Source organism: Polypterus senegalus, chromosome 12, assembly GCF_016835505.1.
Source record: "Polypterus senegalus isolate Bchr_013 chromosome 12, ASM1683550v1, whole genome shotgun sequence".
Taxonomy (NCBI): domain Eukaryota; kingdom Metazoa; phylum Chordata; class Cladistia; order Polypteriformes; family Polypteridae; genus Polypterus; species Polypterus senegalus.
The window spans coordinates 123,565,437-123,588,490 of NC_053165.1; the positions used below are offsets into that span (position 1 = coordinate 123,565,437).

The 23,054-nt window shown below is 36.6% G+C and overlaps 1 protein-coding gene across 4 annotated transcripts in view; it reads right to left on the reverse strand.

Annotated features, from left to right (window-relative positions):
• Positions 1–1,603: 1,603 nt before the first annotated feature.
• mtfmt (mitochondrial methionyl-tRNA formyltransferase) overlaps positions 1,604–23,054 on the reverse strand; it is a 134,094-nt gene continuing 112,643 nt past the window's right edge. Inside the window, exons 6-7 of one of the 4 annotated variants that reach the window (XM_039773366.1) lie at positions 13,643–13,722; positions 1,604–2,439 (exon numbers count right to left, since the gene is read on the reverse strand). In XM_039773366.1, the coding sequence (XP_039629300.1) occupies positions 2,227–2,439; positions 13,643–13,722 (293 nt within the window). In that variant the 3' untranslated portion in view covers positions 1,604–2,226. The remainder of the gene's footprint in view (positions 2,440–13,642; positions 13,723–23,054) is intronic. The other 3 variants (XM_039773364.1, XM_039773365.1, XM_039773367.1) reach the window with 3 other exon arrangements.

The window sequence follows — 23,054 nt, forward strand, 5'->3', positions numbered from 1 at the left end:
ATATATATGGGCTTTTCAATAAGCACGGGCGCACGCATTCATCTCGGATGATTAGATCTAGCTAGACTAATCTACCACACGGCTGCGTTTGAAAAACCGACTTATCCCGGATGAGCTTCACTGGCATTAACTCATCCAAGATGAGGCATCTGATCTCAGATGATTTAAGCGACGTACGGAAAATATCCCCCCAGGTCACAGCTCTGTTTGTTACTGAAGTGTTGTTTTATATGTTCTTGATCCCAGTTATAAAGGCTTGATAAAAACAAACAGTTCTCAAAATAATACAAAAATTTGATGAGAACAGGACATTTAGCCATAGAGGATCCAAGGACCCCAATGTATTATTTTCTATTACACTATATAAATTATTTCACATGTTTATAGTTCTCTTTATAAAGGAAAACTTTATAATATTTATGCAAAATTTATCTTTAACCAGCTTAAATTTTATTCTACCGCAACAAATATCCCCCTTCTAATTACCTTCATTATTCGAAAGACTTCTACCATGTCACCTCTTAATCTCCATTTAGTTACATTTAATATCTCGTTAATAGCTCAAACTCTACAACCCTGGAATACTTTTGATGGATCTTTTCTGGATTTCCTCTTGCACCAAGTATCTTTTTTGTAACATGGAGCCTAAAAGTGTATGCAATACTCCTGGTAATCCATCACAGGTGCATTGTATATCTTCAGATTAATCTCCCTCAACTTGTGCTTGACATGTCATGCTATGTAACACAACAACCAATTGGTGTTCTCAGTCACTTTTTTACTTTCTAGATAAGGAGTCCACTGCAACTACTACTGTATGTCCTTCTTGTAAGAAGAGGAGGTGTGAATATCTAATATTATTACCTACCATGTGTTAAATGTCACATTTCTTCATATTATGAATGTTCTATGAATGATTGTGCTATGTTCAAGATCCATCTTTAATATTTTGGCCAAATTCAGGGTATTTATATTTGCAAATGTAACCAGATTATTTATTTTATTGAGATCATAATATGGAGGTTGCCAGATTTAGTATCACAAAAGTTGGAAAAGATTCCTTGCTCCACAACTGTTTACCTTCCATGTTAGAATCATCTGCTTCTGCACCATAACTCTTGATTTATTAACCTGTCATGAGTTACTTTATCAAGTACTCAAAGTTTAGATAATTAATATCATACTCCCTACTCTGTTTAAATGCTTTTGTTGTTTACTTACACTTTTCTACTGCATCAGTGAAACTCATTCTTTTTTGCCTAAAACGACTCTTTGCTATGACATTTGTACTTGATATCTTAGGTCAGAATAATAAACCTGTAAAGGCTTCTCCCCTTATTAATGTTTTGACATCCAAAAATTTAAATTGCAACACACACTGTAATAAAATTAAAATTAAATTACTCCAATTCAATCATTTTCCACAACCTGATCCTGCTTCACTGTCTATGCCAGCTAAAGGACAATTAAGGCTTTCTGTTGGTGGATCACCGTATGTTCTTCACCAACTATATGTTCCCAAAACAAGTATACCTTGCTTGTTGTAATAATCAATCTGTTGGGTTTTTCTATAAGAAATAATAGTAACATCAGTTAAATAACCTTCTGGAATTTCATCACATGTATCAAACTTCATTTCATCATTAAGACAATGCTGGGAGTCCTGATCTTAAAAGGTCCCATGCTTTTACTCCAACCAATTTTGTGTATTTTAGCACCCTGTTATTTGTTAATAACAAGAAATATTAAAGAACTGAACATTCTTTAAAATCAAGTAAATTAAATAAAGCAAAAAAAACAGAAAACTATAGTGTGGAAAAAAGTGAAACAGAAGTCACATTAATTTCTAAGTAACCAAACTTAGAGCTAGAGTAAGCGCTCTGATTAGGAGTTTAATTAACAGAATTTATAGGGTAATTACTGTCACATATATATTGTTCATGTTACATTAAGAAATTAATTTAACCCCTCAAGGATCAGGGATGCTCACTTGGCTCTAGGATGATGGAGTGGAACGGAACGGAATACCATAAACGGATGTAGACTATCAGACTCTTTCATCTACAAATGGTGGTCTTTTGTTCTGTCTTTGGGAATGTAAGGCACCTACAGATCAACAAAAGCAGAATTTTCTTTGGCTCATTGCATTATGTGGGTAATTAAATTCTTAAGAAACCCTTGCTGACTGAATAGAAATAGCATTATTAAAATTTATTTTAAAATAATTTATTTATTTTTAACTCTGCCATTATTGTATGAATGAATAAAGTAATTGGCATCCTTGTCCTTTTTATGCTGTTTTTTGAAAGTCTTAAACAGCCACTTTTCACGAGGAATGCTGCTCCAAGTCACAGAAGACTGATGAAGATACCCATTGTAAAAGTCTGCTGCAGAAAGCCTTTTTTTCAGCTTCACAGCTGCGAATCCTACAAGACCATCCTGGGAAAGCATGGGGTAGAAAAAAAAGAAGAAATGTCTTAAAAACTATTCTCAATAAGCAGACATCTTAACAAGAAAATGTTTAAAGCATACAGTTAGTCCATAAATATTTGGACAGAGACATCTTTTTTCTAATTTTGGTTCTGTACATTACCACAATGAATTTTAAATGAAACAACTGAGAGGCAGTTGAAGTGCAGACTTTCAGCTTTAATTCAGTGGGTTGAACAAAATGATTGCATTAAAATGTGAAGCAACTTAAACAATTTTTTTAACACAATCCCTTCATTTTAGGGGATCAAAAGTAATTGGACAATTGACTCAAAGGCTATTTCATGAGCAGGTGCAGGCAAGTCCATCGTTATGTCATTATCAATTAAGCAGATAAAAGGCCTGGTGTTGATTTGAGGTGTGGTGCTTATTACATGTGGAAGATTTTGCTGTGAACAGACAACATGCGGTCAAAGGAGCTCTCCATGCAGGTGAAAGAAGCCATCCTTAAGCTGCGAAAACAGAAAAAACCCATCTGAGAAAATGCTACAATATTACGAGTGGCAAAATCTACAGTTTGGTACATCCTGAGAAAGAAACTAAGCACCAGTGAACTCAGCAACGTAAAAAGACCTGGGCATCCACGGAAGACATCAGCGGTGGATGATCGCAGAATCATTTCCATGGTGAAGAGAAACCCCTTCACAACAGCCAACCAAGTGAACAACACTCTCCAGGGGGTAGGCATATCGATATCCAAGTCTACCATAAAGAGAAGACTGCATTAAAGTAAATACAGAGGGTGCACTGCAAGGTGCAAGCCACTCATAACCCTCAAGAATAGAAAGGCTAGATTGGACTTTGCTAAAGAACATCTAAAAAAGCCAGCACAGTTCTGGAAAAACATTCTTTGGACAGATGAAACCAAGATCAACCTCTACCAGAATGATGGCAAGAAAAAAGTACGGAGAAGGCGTGGAACAGCTCATTATCCAAAGCATACCACATCATCTGTAAAACATGGTGGAGGCAGTGTGATGGCTGCCAGTGGCACTGGGACACTAGTGTTTATTGATGATGTGACACAGGACAGAAGCAGCCGAATAAATTCTGAGGTGTTCAGAGACATACTGTCTGCTCAAATCCAGCTAAATGCAGTCAAATTGATTGGTCTTTGAAATTGTATTTCATGATACAGATCGATAATGACCCAAAACATACAGCCAAAGCAACCCAGGTGTTTATTAAAGCAAAGAAGTGGAAAATTCTTCAATGGCCAAGTCAGTCACCTGATCTTAACCCAATTGAGCATGCATTTCACTTGTTGAAGACTAAACTTTGGACAGAAAGGCCCACAAACAAACAGCAACTGAAAGCCGCTGCAGTAAAGGCCTGGCAGAGCATTAAAAAGGAGGAAACCCAGCACCTGGTGATGTCCATGAGTTCAAGACTTCAGGCTGTCATTGCCAGCAAAGGGTTTTCAACCAAGTATTAGAAATGAACATTTTATTTCCAGTTATTTAATTTGCCCAATTACTTTTGAGCCCCTAAAATGAAGGGATTGTGTTAAAAAAAATGCTTTATTTACCTCACATTTTTATGCAATCTTTTTTTTCAACCCACTGAATTAAAGCTGAAAGTTTGCACGTCAACTGCATCTGAGTTGTTTCATTTAAAATTCATTGAGGTAATATACAGAACTAAAATTAGAAAAAAGTTGTCTCTGTCCAAATATTTATGGACCTAACTGTATTAATCATCTGTAGTCTGCCTCTAAACCAGCTTTCTAAGCATACACTGTATACAGAATTTCTTTGTTATTCATGTTTATTTTCATTATTAGGCACAGATTTATTAATATCTATCTATCTAATTTGTCAAATGTTCTGTCACTTAAACATCAGCATTTTAAGAAAATGAAGGTTGCAACATTTCTTAACTTTTGAGAAGGAAATCAGATGACATGGTTACACATTTAACATACAGTTTGACATCAATATCTTGGAAGTTTTTGTTCCCTCCTTTGTCATAAAAGAGAACATCATATCACTCTGCCTGTTTTGTCTCTGAAAAGCATGATTAAGTTGTATAAGGGCTCTAAAGGCACATGTCTAGCTCAACTGGCATGCAAAGGTATGAACAGCATGAATTACTGCACACACTTGAAGCATAAGGTTTGTGTTTCAGCCACTTTTGGACACATTTCTTAGGCTGCATTATAACAATCCACATTGCCTAATGAATGAATGTGTATACTTAATACTTAATCAAGGCAACTAAAATGCCCTTACATCTTCATTGTAGATAGACCTTGACACTGAACAGTAATCAAAAGACCAAGATTAAAATAATTTCTTTCTGAAGTCTCTGCCATATTACTTTACCATACAAAAACAGAACAGATTTTAATAGACTTGAACAAGGACATTGTAACTTAATAATAATGCACAAACACAGTCCTGGGCACCCTTATGTCTACAGGTTTTTGTTCCAAACACTTTTTTTAACTGGATTCCTAGCTTAATGAAGAAAGTGCTAATTTCCCAGTTTTTATGTTGTGAGATCAATGTAGAAATAAATAAACTAAGTGTTGTATTTTGTTATTAGAATGTACTAAATATTTATGTTGCATAGGAATTATTTACTGTTTTTTTTATTATTTAACTTAGTTTGCAAAGTTTTCCCTCGCCATTATTTACTAATGAGCACAGGGCTAGCACTGAAGTGTTTAATATAGCATTTAGCTGGGAACAAACATTTTCAGGAGAATTATATCATCAAGACTTAGTTTGAGAACTTAAAGATTATCTAATATAACAGTTAACTGACTGGAATTTCAGTCTTGAAACCATCAAAAAACAGTCAGAATCAGAACCAGTATACTGCTCATATTTCGAAATTGAATGCAGTTAATACTTAAAATTCTATCACCATTACAGTATTACTATTAGATTGTACTACAGTATATCAAATAAAGACCAGTATCTGGCTATGATGCTTACACTGGATTACACTGGTCTTTTAATTATAAATCAGTTTATTAAAATATTGTGAAGTATTTGGTCTAAGAATTTTTTACTTTTGGAAATATGAGGTGATCAGAACTTTAAGATAATATATGTATTGTACATTTTTTGTATTTTACACATTATTTGTACAGACAGTCTGTGTTTTAAGCCAGCATCATTATGAGTCTATGGAAACACAACAATTATTCATAAAATATTCCTGTACACTGAAATAATTAATTGATAACTGGCAGCTGAAAGACTGCATACATGTAAATATACATGTATTTATTTATGTTAAATAACTTTTTAACAATTTACTGAACTATACTTTTTATTGTTTAAGTATACCTTTAATTTAGTGTGCTTTACATGTGTATCATTACATTTTACTAATTAGTCACTCTTAGTTCTTGTGGTGTAATTATAAATATGAATTTTATGTATGCAGCACTTTTTCTTGCTAATCTTATACTGTATGATGTACAAAGAAATAAAAACATAGTACACAACATTTTTATTTATTCTGCATAAAACTTAAATTGCTTTATCAAAACATACTGTATATCTACACAGCAGAGCATTTCTTACTCAATGTAATAAATGTTTTTGAGTCATAGTGGAAGGTAAGTAGGTTTTGACTCTTACTTTAAGTGCTCTGCACAACCATTTCCAAGTTGCATTTGATAGCAGTAATGAGCTGCCTTGTGTCTTTGTATGTCTTCACTGCTACAAGTAAGACACAGTGTTTGTTTTTATATGTGGTTTTGACAAATTGCTTATCTGATATTTATAGCTGAAAAAAGGAAAAAAAAAGTTTCCTCCATGTGCTTTACTCTTTCTCTCTTTTTGTTTTTTTCCCATTTTCCAATGCATATTAACATTTCATGTTACACTTTCTATGAAATTAGTTAAAATGTTTTCTTAAACAACAGTGTACAGCACAGGAAGCAGCCAAGTCCAGTGGCAGAACCATAACTGTTCATTACTGAATTGCCACAGGTTGACCAAGATTTTTTCAGCAAGAAATAACTTTAGTATTTGCCAAACACCTGACATCAGCAAAACAAAGACGTGCACATCTGAAAACCTGAAGTCTTTTATTCAAAGTCGCAGACAGTATAGACTTGTCAGTACCACAGAAGAATGACCAGCCCTGACACCTATATAGCTTTAAAAAGTGAGCAGAGTGGCTGCTTTCTATCTATCTACACGTTTGTCACATGTGTAGCATGTCATCTTATATTCACATTTCTTCTGTTTGGTCATTAGCAGTTTCTATTTTGACGGTAGTGGCTGTAATGTGCTGTGCTGCTGATCAATGTATGAAATAAACAATAAAGGAGGTCTTTTAAGGAAATTAACCCACCATTACAGGTAGTGTGTGATTTATATGGAAAATGCATTTGCATTAAAAAGTCCATGGGCCTTCAGGTTGATACCTCTGAGCAACAGTCAATACCAGAATGCAAAAAATGAGACTTATTAAGAGTACTTATTGACTGAATAAATCCTTATTTTAAGCAAATCAAATTGTGCCATTGCACTCCTATTTATCAGGAGGGTGAATCATAGCAATTAGACAGAACCCCACATCAACCTCTATGACTTTTAAAATGAAAATGTAAAACAGTCAACTTTTAAACAAAAAATGAAAACTTTCTCAAACAAAAATTAATGTTAAATGCATATATGTAAATAATGCTCCAACGTAAAACATTCAAATTATCAAAGTCTTGTAAACAAAGAAAATTTATTCAAGGCTCCAAATTCTCGAGTTGGTCTCGTCCGATGCGAGAGATGGACGTCTGAAGTGGAGCTCCGCTAGCAGTGGTGTTATTTTTCATATTATTAGCTTATTATCCTGAGATATCTTGTATTTATTCAAACCGAGAGGGACTGCTACAGTATATGTAAGCACATATAAACATGGCCAACAAGAAGGGGCGTTCGAAAGAATCGAAAACTAAAGCTACATCCAAGCTGCGATCAGCAAACCCCAGTTCAAGATACGGCCTTTCAGAGACAGACCTGGATCAGATGGGCGAAAGCACAGACACCTCGGGAGCACGGTCCGCTACATCGTTGCCGGCTGAGAGTGAAAAGGGGAGCGAAGGTGCCATCGTGCGTGCAGATCTGGATAGCTCACTGATTGGAGAAGATTACCTGAAACTGGAAAGGGCCGTGAAGTCCGTGGCTTCAATTACGCAATTACACAAGCCTGGAGCAGCGGGGACACCGGCTACAGCAAAGTCTGCTGCTTCATCTACAGTACAAGAAAGCACAATTGAACTATCTGAACTGAAGGTGTTGCTCGCTGAGCTCACACAAGATATAAAGAAAAGCGAGAAGGCTAATGAGAAAGCAACGGCAAAGGCACTTGAGAGACTGAAACAGGAATTGAAACAGGAGATGAAACAGGCCAATGAATGGCTGCGACAGGAATTCCAACAGGCAAATGAAAGGCTGCGTCAAGAGGTGCAACTTGAGCTTCGACAGGTGCTTGGTAAAATTGAAAAGAGCATTCAGGAAAACTCGGTTAAACTGAGCACGCTTACTGATCAAATGGAGGATTTCAAGGAGACATTCACGAATCGGATTGAAATGGCCGAACATTTAGCTGCCAGTGCCGAGGAAAGAGCAGTAAATGTCAGTTCCGAATGCAAAAAACTCAGACTGGCTGCTTTAGAAGATGGGAGTAGAAGGTATAATGTCAGAATTGAAGGTCTGCCGGAGAATCGAGTAAGTTCAAACCCTGTGAAATTCGCAGCTGAACTTTTTCTAAAATAATCGGGAGACTTTAAAGCAGAATCTGAGATAGCAGGGCTTACACGCACGCTGATCAAACACCGTCAGACCCGACCAAGATCTTTTATAGTTCATTTTGAACGATTATTATTTAAGCTAGAGGTGATGGAACTCCTCAGAAACAAGGAAGATATTATATATGAAAATAACCACATTCGTATCTTCCCTGACTTCTCTCCAGCAACAGCTACTTAAACGCGCAGCATTCTATAATATTAAACAGTGGCTACGGCAAGCCAGTGTCAAATACAGCCTCCTGTATCCGGCAAAACTGAAAGTGGAATGGCAAGGTCAATTCTATGTCTAGAAGCAGAAAATGAATTAAGAAAGTTGATCCCGGGACTATTCTGATACATAATAGTGAGTCATGGCAGTAAATGATGAAGCTATGATTAATAATCTACTGTCTGATCTATTGTTTTAAAATACGGGTTTTTAATCAGCATATATTCTCATATATTCTTATTATTACTTAGTATTACTAGGGCGCTATCTGTTTATGTCTTATTGTGCTTAATTACTTTTTCCTCTTTTTCTTTAATAATTATTTAATCTCTACCCTAAACGAGACTGTTCAATATCATACCCTTGGTTTACTGTTATTGCTATTACTGCATTAAGACTTGTTATGCTTATTTTGGACACATCTTTAAGATTATCACCCGGGTTTATTATCTGGGTGTATCATCTTAATGCACTAAAATTGCTGAAGACTATATATATATATTTTTAAGTGCAAAATTCTTTTTTTTTTTTTTTTTTCTTTTAAAGACTATATTGGTAACAGATATCTCTATCTTTTAACCCTAAAGCGCACTGCATGGGGCTTGTTGTGCTTTGGACGTGCTCTGTCTCTGGGTATGTCAGAGGACTGGGACTGCGTGAAGTGGGTTTTAGCCTCACATAGGGAGGCAAAAAGGGAGGGTGAGGGTTAAGGGGGGTAGAGAAAGAGAGCAGGCTTGATATTATAACTATCAATGTAATAATAAGCTGCATGGCAACAACTCTTGGGGAAATAGGAAATTAAGACCTAAACTACCTCACTTCCAGTTAAGACTATAAAATGACATCAAAAACTCAGAATCAGTGTCTCCATGATGGGACAGTTAACTTCGTAAGCTGGAATGTTAAAGGCCTGAATCACGAATTAAAGAGAAAGAAAGTACTTTCTCACCTAACAGGTCTAAATGCTAAAATAGTATTTTTACAGGAAACCCACTTACTAAGCAAGGATCAGTTCCGCTGCAAAAGACTGGACTGGCCAAATGTTCCATTCTAGTTTTACAAAGAAAACTAGAGGTGTGGGAATTCTCATACATAGAACAGTACCATTTGTAGCATCAGATGTAGTATTGGATCCTGAAGGGAGATATGTAATGGTCATGGGAGACTTATCTAACTGTAAAATGATTTTGATAAATGTTTATGCACCTAATGTTGATGATAAGGAATTTATACAAAATTTATTTGCATCCATTCCCAATCTGAACACTCATAAAGTTATAATGGCTGGGGACTTTAATTGTGTTTAAATCCACTTTTAGATAGGACTTCCTCCACAGGGGAACGCATCTAACACTGCAAAGATAATTACAAAGTTTATAACTGATCACAACTTATCAGATCCCTGGAGGTTTTAAACCCAAATTCAAGAACATATTCTTTCTACTCACCAGTACATCATTGCTACTCAAGGATTGATTACTTCTTTATAGACAATAACTTCTTGCCTAAGATTAAATCTTGTAAATACGATGCTATTGTTATTTCGACCATGCACCTATGATCTTGGAGCTGAAATTACTAAGCCCCATACACTCACCCCGCAGATGGCCTCAACCGCTTCTATTAGCTGACGAGAATTGTACTGAATTTATATCCAAACAAATCAAATTCTTTCTAGAGACAAATACATCCCCGAGATCTCTGCAGGAATACTCTAAGGCCTTCTTAAGAGGACAGATTATCTCATATCTTTCCCACAGAAATAAATCCGAAGCCAAGAAAGTAGCAGAGATAAAAAGCGAAATTACTAAAATAGATGAAGAACATGCCAGACTACCAAGCGAGACTCTACATAGAGGAGGCAGGCTCTACATTCAGAATTTAAACCTCTTGACAACTAAAGAAACTGAACAACTAATTTACAAATCCAGACATCATTACTATGAACATGGAGAGAAAGCTAATAAGCTTTTAGCTCAACAAATTCACAAGCAAGAAGTGCAAGCGCAATCTCGTAATCACTAACACGAACGGAGATAAAATCATCGAACACAAAAATATAATGCACACTTTCAGAGACTACTATAAATCCCTATATACTACTGAGTTTAAAGAAGACAATATACAATCTAATGCATTTCTGGATACATTACAGATACCACAAATAGACGCTTTTAGTGTGGAGGAACTTGATAAACCTCTGGCATTATCAGAATTACTAGATGCTATAAAGTCACTCCAAGGTGGAAAAGCAGCAGGCCCTGATGGCTACCCTGCAGAGTTTTACAAGAAATTCTCCGCTCAGCTAGCTCTCCTCCTATTAGCAACATTTACAGAAGCCAGAGATAACCAATCTCTTCCACAAACCTTTCGCCAAGCACTAATCACTGTCTTTCCAAAACAAAATAAGGACTTATTACAATGTGCATCATACAGACCAATTTCACTTCTGAATAACGACGTTAAAATACTCTCTAAAATCATAGCTAGAAGGATGGAGAAAGTGCTCCCTCGTAATATCACAAGACCAAACTGGATTTATTAGGGGCCACACTTATCTTCAAATCTTCGACGCCTGTTTAATGTAATATACTCACCAACTAAATCAAACACCCCAGAAATATTATTATCATTGGATGCAGAAAAAGCATTCGACATGATTGAATGGAAATACTTTTTACTACATTGGAGAAGTTTGGGTTTGGCCCGAACATTTGTGCATGGATTAAATTACTGTATACTAACCCAGAAGCTTCAGTTTGCATCAATAACATTTGCTCAGACTACTTTAAACTAGAGCGTGGCACTAGACAAGGATGCCCCTTGTCACCGCTGCTGTTTGCGATTGCCATTGAACCACTGGCAATACATTGTCGAAATACTGATCAGATAAAGGGGATTAGCAGAGAAGGACTGGAACAGAAAATCTCATTATATGCAGATGATATGGTACTGTATATATCGGACCCAGAAAATTCTGTGCCTGCAGTCTTAGCAGCACTCACAGAATTTCAAAAGATCTCTGGTCTCAGAATTAATCTGAATAAAAGTGTACTCTTTCCAGTGAATTCTCAAGCATATAATATTAGATTAGACACCCTACCTTTTATCATTGCAGAACAGTTTAAATACCTAGGGGTAAACATCACAAGTAAACATAAAGCTCTTTATCAACAAAATTTCGCCGTCTGCATGGAAAAAATTAAACAAGATTTGCATAGATGGTCAACTCTTCATCTCACACTAGCTGGAAGAATTAACACTGTTAAGATGAATATTCTTCCTAAGCTCCTTTTTATTTCAAAACATCCCAATATACATTAATAAATCATTCTTTAAGCAATTAGATTCAACAATAACCTCATTTATTTGGAATTCAAAACATCCACGCATCAAAAGAGCGACCCTACAAAGACAAAAGGCAGAAGGTGGCATGGCTCTACCTAACTTCCAGTTTTATTACTGGGCAGCAAATATACAGGCGATAAGAACCTGGACACAAATAGAAGAACATACAAAACATAAACATAAAAACACGTTATCGGCAATACACTAACAATACAATTGTGCTCCACTCACTTAAAATCTGGAACCAATGTAGAAAGCATTTTAAGACGGAGAAGCTTCTATCTGTGGCACCTCTGCAAGAGAACCACCTTTTTCAACCATCACAAACATATGCAGTTTTTAATATCTGGAAAAAACTTGGAATTCACTTGCTTAGAGATCTTTATATAGACAACGTCTTTGCATCCTATGAACAATTACATTCCAAATTTAACATTCCAGCTACACATTTCTTTCACTATCTTCAAATCAGGAACTTTGTTAAACAGAACCTTCCAAATTTTCCTCATCTTGCACCCTCATCCACGCTGGAAAAAATATTGCTTAATTTCAAGGAATTAGACTCCATCTCTACAATATATAAAATCATTTTACAATCCCTTCCTTTCAAAGATCCAAGAGGACACTGGGAAAAAGATCTCTCAATTAATATATCAGAAAAGGAGTGGAAAGTAGCAATGCAGAGAATTCACTCGAGCTCCATATGTGCAAAGCATACAATTATACAACTCAAAATTATATCGAGCACATCTGTCTCGACTATAACTCTCCAAAATGTTTCCAGGGCATGATCCAACCTGCGAACGTTGCAACCAAGCCCCAGCCTCACTGGGTCACATGTTCTGGGCCTGCACCAAATTAACATCATTCTGGACAAAAATTTTTAATCACCTTTCAGATGGCCTTGGACTCACAATCCCTCCTAACCCATTAACAGCTGTGTTTGGGGTTCTTCCAGAGGGGCTTAAAGTGGAGAAGGACAAACAAATTGTGATTGCATTCACTACACTGTTGGCACGCAGACTCATTCTGATAAACTGGAAGAACCCAAACTCTCCTCTTTTAAGTCAGTGGGAAACCGATGTGTTATATTATTTGAAATTGGAAAAATCAAATACTCAGTTAGAGGATCCGTACAGACTTTTTTCAAAACATGGCAGGATCTAATCAGTAATATTTTAAAATAAGTTTATAAAGCACAGAGAATTTATTAATTTAGGTATGTTTACAAGCCTTAAATTTTACGCCGTTTGGCTTGCTCTCTCTCTCAGGGGTGGGGACTGATCTGTTCTTAACTCAATTCTACTTTTTGTAAAAACTTGATTGCTTTGTATGGATTGTAATAAAATTAATAAAAAAAAAAAAAAAAGAAAATCAATCCATAGAAAAGAAGAGAAAAATAGAAATACAAGGAAAAATAGCAAAAGAATACTGAACACCCAACGAAGGACAGTGGTCATAAATTTTAATTTAGCTTAAGGTTTTAAGTTGTCTGTCAAATATTAATCAACTGGATTGACAGTTTCTCAGTGGTCTACATCAGAAAATAGATGTTTGCCTTTTTTTGGTATTTGCAACACTGCACTCCGACCCACAATTTCACCTCTGGGATGTAAATGGAAAAAAAAAATGTAATTATAAACAGTATCCTTTAAACTACATTGCAGAAATATAAGTAGTTTTGGATAAACTCAAAATTGAAGCAGAATGAAAATAAAACTCAACTATACCTGCTAGAAACAAAATTTAGTTTTTAACATATACAGCAACTGTTACAATTTAATATTTTAAAATGTATATGCCCATAAAGAGAGAGCTCTTACCTTGCACCTTACTAGCAATATATTAGAAACTTTGTGAAATAAAAAACTTCCAGGGATTTGAATTCTTTTCAATTCTAAATCTGAATAAGACAAAAAAGCTTAATCAATTTAGATGATAACATTTGTGAACAAAAGAAATTTAGAAAGAAAAACAAATTTCATGTATTTAATATTACACGAGCTTAAGTTAAACAATAATATTTTGATACAGATATAATCATTTTGCAAATAAACAACACAAAACCATAGTACAAAAACTATAAGCACCTTAGTTTGGATAAAAGTTTAACATTAAACTTTGATCCAAGACCAACTGGTATTGCATAAGACTGTTGAATTCACAATTACATATCATATGTGTGTGTTATGATTTCTGTTTACACTCTTTATGTATGAGTACTTTGTGATTAATATTACACACACATACATACATACATACATACATATATATATATACATATATATATATATACACACACATATACAGTGGTGTGAAAAACTGTTTGACCCTTCTTGATTTCTTATTCTTTTGCATTTTTGTCACACAAAATGTTTCTGATCATCAAACACATTTAACCATTAGTCAAATATAACACAAGTAAACCTGCGGTGGGTTGGCACCCTGCCCAGGATTGGTTCCTGCCTTGTGCCCTGTGTTGGCTGGGATTGGCTCCAGCAGACCCCCGTGACCCTGTATTCGGATTCAGCGGGTTAGAAAATGGATGGATGGATATCATATGTGTGTGTTATGATTTCTGTTTACACTCTTTATGTATGAGTACTTTGTGATTAATATTACACACACATACATACATACATACATACATATATATATATATATATATACATATATATATATATACACACACATATACAGTGGTGTGAAAAACTGTTTGACCCTTCTTGATTTCTTATTCTTTTGCATTTTTGTCACACAAAATGTTTCTGATCATCAAACACATTTAACCATTAGTCAAATATAACACAAGTAAACCTGCGGTGGGTTGGCACCCTGCCCAGGATTGGTTCCTGCCTTGTGCCCTGTGTTGGCTGGGATTGGCTCCAGCAGACCCCCGTGACCCTGTACAGTAATCCCTCGCTATATCGCGCTTTGACTTTCGCGGTTTCGCTCTATCGCGGATTTTATATGAAAGCATAACTAAATATATAACGCTGGATTTTTCGCTGCTTCAAGGGTCTGCGGACAATGTGTCTTTTACTTCCTGTACATGCTTCCTCAGTTGGTTTGCCCAGTTGATTTCATACAAGGGACGCTATTGGCGGATGACTGAGAAGCTAACCAATCAGAGCACGCAGTTAAGTTCCTGCCTGCTGAATGCAGTGTTAACCAGGAAGTCTCGCTCGCCATTCAGCATCAACGTGTTTCGCTGTGTAAAGAGTTGTGCTCTTTGTGTTTATCTTTGTGCATAGTCAAGCCCGTCATTATGGCTCCAAAACAATGTGCTACTGCTTCAGGGGCCGTGCCCAAGCGCAAACGGAAGATGTTAATGATTGCCGAAAAGGTAAACGTTTTGGATTTGTTGAAGGCTACGATTCTTTTTATTTAAAAGTAGGAAAGGAATATAAGCTCTACGGCCGCAGTGTCCTTTTAACCAGGGTGCAAAACGAGTTGTAAATGGATGTAATAAGGCAGTAGTCCGGATGGAATCTGCTTTAGGGATTTGCATTGAAGACTGCCAGAAGAAGAACAACGGCAGTGCTACACAATCGCCTGAAGTGGCTCCTTTAAGGGCTGTAACGCCTCCTTTGTTGTGCAGTAAAATAAAACTCATTGTTATCGGACAAGTCATCGTGTCATTGTTGGTGAGTAACCATAATTAATTTTCTACTTACAGTACTTAGTACATGTACGTGCGTTTAGTGTCACTGTACACACATTTACTGTATACAATTTTTCTTATATTGTACGTATTTATTGCTGGTGGCATGTCTATCGTAATGGCTGTAACATATGTGCTATCGGAACCACTCAATATCTTTAAAATAATATTTAGATTTTACTGTATATAAACAGTGTGTTTATATACATAATTTCAATGAATCTTACCTAATATCTAAGAGAATACAAAGGGATTATACTGTATAACTCTGTGGGAATATTTATAAACAGTGTGGGAGAGTTTATAAGGGCTTAAAATATATAAAAATAACCATAGAAACATATGGTTTCTACTTCGCGGATTTTCACCTATCGCGGGGGGGTCTGGAACGCAACCCCCGCGATTGAGGAGGGATTACTGTATTTAGATTCAGCGGGTTAGAAAATGGATGGATGGATGAAACACAAGTAAACACAAAATGCAGTTTTTAAATGATGGTTTTTATTAATTAGGGAGAAAAAATCCAAACCTACATGGCCCTGTGTGAAAAAGTAATTGCCCCTTGTTAAAAAATAACGTAACTGTGGTGTATCACACCTGAGTTCAATTTCCATAGCCACCCCCAGGCCTGATTACTGCCACACCTGTTTCAATCAAGAAATCACTTAAATAGGAGCTGCCTGACACAGAGAAGTAGACCAAAAGCACCTCAAAAGCTAGACATCATGCCAAGATCCAAAGAAATTTAGGAACAAATGAGAACAGAAGTAGTTGAGATCTATCAGTCTGGTAAAGGTTATAAAGCCATTTCTAAAGCTTTGGGACTCCAGCGAACCACAGTGAGAGCCATTATCCACAAATGGCAAAAACATGGAACAGTGGTGAACCTTCCCAGGAGTGGCCGGCCGACCAAAATTACCCCAAGAGCGCAGAGACGACTCATCCGAGAGGTCACAAAAGACCCCAGGACAACGTCTAAAGAACTGCAGGCCTTACTTGCCTTAATTAAGGTCAGTGTTCACGAATCCACCATAAATAAGAGACTGGGCAAAAACGGCCTGCATGGCAGATTTCCAAGACGCAAAACCACTGTTAAGCAAAAGAACATTAGGGCTCGTCTCAATTTTGCTAAGAAACATCTCAATGATTGCCAAGACTTTTGGGAGAATACCTTGTGGACTGATGAGACAAAAGTTGAACTTTTTGGAAGGCAAATATCCCGTTAAATCTGGCGTAAAAGGAACACAGCATTTCAGAAAAAGAACATCATACCAACAGTAAAATATGGTGGTGGTGGTGGTAGTGTGATGGTCTGGGGTTGTTTTGCTGCTTCAGGACCTGGAGGGCTTGCTGTGATAGATGGAACCATGAATTCTACTGTCTATCAAAAAATCCTGAAGGAGAATGTCCGGCCATCTGTTCGTCAACTCAAGCTGAAGCGATCTTGGGTGCTGCAACAGGACAATGACCCAAAACACACCAGCAAATCCACCTCTGAATGGCTGAAGAAAAACAAAATGAAGACTTTGGAGTGGTGTAGTCAAAGTCCAGACCTGAATCCAATTGAGATGCTATGGCATGACCTTAAAAAGGCGGTTCATGCTAGAAAACCCTCAAATAAAGCTGAATTACAACAATTCTGCAAAGATAAGTGAGCCAAAATTCCTCCAGAGCGCTGTAAAAGACTCATTGCAAGTTATCGCAAACACTTGATTGCAGTTATTGCTGCTAAGGGTGGCCCAACCAGTTATTAGGTTCAGGGGGCAATTACTTTTTCACAAAGGGCCATGTAGGTTTGGATTTTTTCTTCTCCCTAAATAATTAAAACCATCATTTAAAAACTGCATTTTGTGTTTACTTGTGTTATATTTGACTAATGGTTAAATGTGTTTGATGATCAGAAACATTTTGTGTGACAAACATGCAAAAGAATAAGAAATCAGGAAGTGGGCAAATAGTTTTTCACACCACTGTGTGTGTGTGTATATACACACACACACACACACATACACATGGTAGTCTTCATAATGTTTGGGACAAAGAAACATTTTTCCTTGATTTACCCCTCTTCTCCACAGTTTAAAATTTCAAATCAAACAATTCAGACGTGATTAGAGTGCACACTGCAGAGTTTAATTTAAGGGGATTTTGTATACATTTTGGTTACAAAATGTAGAAATTATACTTTATATACGTTTTCCCCTCAATTCAGGGCACCATGATGTTTGGGATAATTGGCATCACAAACATACTCAGGTATGTTTGACTGCTTCATTACTGCAGCCATTAGATACCTATGCTTTCTTCTCCATGGAGTGTGTAGTTGCCATTGTTCAATACGAGGACAACAGCTGTACCGAGGAAAATCAAAATAACCATTATGAGGCTGGAAAACAAGAATAAAATCATTTGGGACATCAGTATAACCATAGGATTACCTAAATCAACTGTATGGAATATCATTAAGAAGAAAGCACACATTGGTGAACTCAGTAATCGCAAAGGGACTAGTAGGCCAAGGAAGGCATACACTGCTGATGACACTATGGTAAAAAAAAAAAAGTAACGCCTATCCGACAAATCAGAAACAGTCCTCAGGTGGCAGATGTGTATGTGTCAGAGACTACTATCCACAGAAGACTTCATGAACCAAAATACAGAGTCCATACTGCAAGACGCAAACCACTATTTAGAAACAAAAACAGGATGGCCACATTAGAGTTTGCAAAAATGAACATAAAGTACTTAAAAGAGCAAACAGAAACATGAGAAAAGGTCTTGTGGACAAGACAAAACAAAGATTAACCTTTATCACAGTGATGGTAACAGCGAAGTGTAGAGACAAAAAGGAACTGTCCAATACCCAAAGCACAAGGCATCATCTGTTAAACACAGTGGTGGGGTTGTTATGGTATGGGCATTTATGGCTGCCACAGTGTACAAGCACACTTATTTTCATTGATGCCAACGGCAGTTGCACCATGAATACTACGGTGTACAGCAGGGGTGCCCAAAACGTCGATCGCAATCGACCGGTAGATCGCGTTGCATTCAAAAAAATTTTTTTTTTTTTTTAAATGTTAGTCTATAATATATCCTCCCTATGGCATTTGCCACTTGACTGACATACAGGGCGGCCAGTCTGAGATCTCTTTCCTTCAAACACACTGGTCATCCCGCACGCATGATCAAACGTGCGAGCTACTGCAAAACTCTGGCTATCTAAGTGATCTAGTTAGCCTTCCAATTTATATCAACTAAAGCTTTAATTTTTAAAAAAAATTTTTTTGGTTATGGGCTGGATGTGGAATTGGAAGAGGATTTTTTTTCTTTCACAATGTCACAATGAAGTGCGTTTGTCTGATCTGTCAATCTATCTTTGCTATTCAAAAGAAGGAAAATGTGGAAAGGCACTTTCGAACTGTTCATAAAACTACGAAACTGTCTTCCTTCCGAAAAGCGATCTGAGAAAGAGAAAGGAGAGGGAACTAAAATCGCAGTCAATCAGACAGCCATCATTTTTCACTTGGCTGAATTCAAAAGCAAATGCACAGAAGCATCGTTCCGGGTGAGTCACTCGATCATTAAGCATAAGAAGTCCTTCCAAGATGGAGAGATGATAAAATATGCCTTCGTTGAGGCAGATAGCTAGGGAGAAATTCCTGCTGAGATTTCAAGACCCCTGGCCGGAGAAAAAGGAGTTTCTCCATGTCATTAAACATGCAGAATACAAGCAACTTAATAACGATCAATGGCCCTTTTAACTCAGTTAATGATTTCAAACAAAAAATGCAACATCTGACCTCAAAGCTGCAGCGCATTGATTTCGGAAACATCCAAAACTTCGCGTCAGAGCTGGAGACGCAATGGAAGGCGTGTGTGCAACTTGACAGCATAAGCTACACAGAGCAGATTGAAAACTGTTTGTCAGACTTTATCTAATGGAAAAAAAGTAACGATTCAAGTGTTGCCCAATGTAGCTGAGAAAGAGTAGCATTTCTTCTTCACAAATGTACTCAAGTAAATGTAAAAAGTATGGTGCAAAAAAACTACTCTTAGAAGTACAATATTTTTTAAAAAGTTACTCAAGTAAATGTAACTCTTCACTACCCACCTCTGATACTCAGTATATATATATATATATATATATATATATATATATATATAGCATTTTTAATGTAGGTAGATCATTTTGACCTGGTCATTTTAAAAGCAGCTCGCAAGCCGAAAAAGTGTGGGCACCCCTGGTGTACAGAAAGACCTTATCTGCTAAAGTTTCAGTAAATGCCTCCAAACTCATTGGACGGCGCCTTACTCCTATTAAAAGATAATTGTCCCAAACATACTGCTAAGGCAACACAAGAGTTTTTCAAAGCTAAAAATGGATTATTGTTGAAAGGCCAGGTCAGTCAGCTAATTTAGCATAAATCAAGCCCTCAAAACAAGTGGGACATGAAGATGGCTGCATTAGAGGCTTGGCAGAGCGTCACCAGACAAAATACTTAGCACCTGGTGATGTCTATGAATCATGTATGGACATTAAGCAGTCATTGCATGCGAAAAAGTACTAAATATGACTGCTTTAATATAACTGCATTTGCTATGTCCACAACATTATGGTTCTCTTTAATCGTGTGAAGTCCTATGTTGACCCTATTTTACCCTTTTATACTCTTTAATGTGTGAACATTAATACAATGTCTAAAATCCCATACACTTACTGATGTGATGTGAAATTTTGCATACAAGTTGATAAATATTTAAACGTCTTTATTTGTAACTTAGACAAAAAAATGCAATATTAGTGTTACATTTTAGATAATAACAGCAATGGTTTAATGAGTTAAGAACCCCTCCCCCCCTTTAGGACTGAGTCTCTTTGTAATTTTACAACAGGGTTGGGGAAGTGCACTTAAACAAGTTTGGCTAATATTTCTCTGCTGAAGTCTTTCAGTCAACCCCCACAGGAAAGCCAGGCTGCCTAACTGCCAAGCTTTACCTTAACATATAGTTTGGAGGGAAGGTGTTCTATTCCCCCATTGGTTTGAAGTATGGCTGTTTGGAATTGGTTTGTATCAAAAGCTTTTAAGTACTATGACATCCTATTGGTTGTATGGGTTGGACAAACCTATAACCTATAAATTTGCTTGCTTTACCCAGCTCTCGCTCTCTCTTACTAAACTGATGAAAGACCATCACACATCATGAGCTGAAAAGGACAACACAATGAAGAGTACAGCTCAACAGCCATATTGAGACAGGAATGAGACAGGCGTTCTGAAGAAAGCTGACCACAAATAATGCCTTAACTAGAGGCATTTTTAAGTAACTAACAAGTCTGAGTGCCGCCTGAAACTACACATCACCATTTATCAGGTTGTATGGTTGCCAATATTTAAATGTATTTTGCATATTGTTATTATTTATAATTATTATCAATAATACATTGTTTAAATTGTAACTTAATTCCTGATTGTCTTTTACTACACCAAATTGCCTGAGGTTATAGATGTAGAAGAGAAGGAAAAGAGAAATTATATGGTACAATACCTTATAAACAGTGGTAAATCAGAGATTTGAGGCATTCTGACAAAATCTACATATTAATAATACAAAAGGGGAAAGTAGAGTAAAATATTACTCAATCAAGACAAAACACTTACCACTCTGTGATTAAGTACTGTAGCACCTCCAACCCCCATTCCCTTCTAAATCAGTATTCTCAAGCAATTATACAGAGTAAAGATATAGGCAGGAGTTAAATTACACAAATAATTTATGTATTATTAATAAAATGCCCAAAGTATTAAGGAAGCGCATTACAAAGTGAAAATTGGCAGAACATATCCTTATAGCCTAAATAGCAGTACGTCTGGCGTTCATAGACGGCGCTCAACTTATCTTTAGTCTGGCTTGCTTTGCAACCACATAGCCTTTGAATGGAGTATTGAAACAAGCCACATGCCTGTCTCAATATGGCTGTCTAGATTGAGTTGTCTTCATAATGGCCAGATGGTGAGAGAGAAGAGTGAAGCTAAGTTGACCAACTTTATACCATTCTTACCATAAAACACAAACTAATGGGGGTGTCGAAGTAAGAATTGTCTCAGATTCTTAACCAATCATAAACTGCCATACTTTAGACCAATAGAATTAGTTTATCTGTCCCTTCCTGGGCAATCTATCAGTGAAAGCGCTCAGGTGCAGCTCATCCCCCAGTTGCTTTATTTAGTCAGTTTATGGCCTTCCTGAAGGTGATTGCTTATAGGCTCACAGTCTGCCAAACTGGGCTGATACATGCTCCACCCAAGCCCCCCAAATATATATTTCACATCCTGAGTGACTCCAAAAGACTGGGGGTTGGTTAGGTAAACATCAGAGCACTGCCGTTCTCATCAATAAAGTAAAACATGCTGCCTGAAACAATATTATTACATTTGCTTTGTCTAGCTTACAAATAAAGAGATACAAAATATTTATCAAATTATAGGCAACATATCACACCACCACAGGTGCCCTGAAATGGGGGGAACACGTAGAAAAAGTATTATAATTTCTAGATGGTGTGACTGAAATGTATTGAAATACCCCTAAATTAAAGTTTGCAATGTGCACACAAATTACATCTGAACTGTTTGATTTATAACTTTATATTGTGGAGGATGGGGAGAAAGTAAAGGAAAAATGTGTTTGTCCCAAACATTATGGTGGGCATTGTATATATGTATATAAATACATGGTGATGTGAAAAGGTAAGTACACCCCATGTTATTTGTTGACTTTTATACCATATTTAAACAGGTACACATTAAAACATTAGATCTTCATGCTAACAGTGCCTACAGGTCAAGGTGATATACTTTAACAAGTAACACATAAAATTGATATGGTGTATTCATTCTAATAATCTATATTAACAAAAATGCAGATTTGTCATGTGGAAAAGGTACATACACCCATACATTTATTACCACATCAAATCTATAAAATCAGAATCAAGTGTTCCAGATTAGGTCCTAATGTCTCATAATACACCTCATCACCTCATTAGAGAATATGCTGGTGGATCTGGTCTTATTTACAGTAAACTGCAGATATCTTGAGCATTTGGTTCTTTTTGCTATTGAAATGTGTAGTGTCATCATGCCAAGATCAAAAGAGCTCTCTAAAACAATGGTCCCTCTCATTTTTCTTACAGCTAAGCGGACGTGAATAACATACAGTATGTGTTGGTACTTACCATTTAAAACCATCAGCTGGGGGGAGTGGCCATGTGTCCCCATGGAGCTTCAAGCACTGAGAGTAACTTACCATTTACTGATCAGCAGGGGATGTGGAGGTTAACAGCATGATAACAGCTGAGCATAAGTTAAAAAATGCTGCATGGCACCCTGAAAAGAGGTGCATGGCAGCAGCATAGAGGGAACATAACTATAAGGCTCTAAGAAAGATGTTTGTGGATGCCTAGGAGTCAGCTAAGGATTTTAAAAGATCACCAAATTATTGGAAATCAGTAAGACAAAAATTTTAAATGCTAATTTAGTCAGAACTGCCCGGCCCAGTAAGTTCAA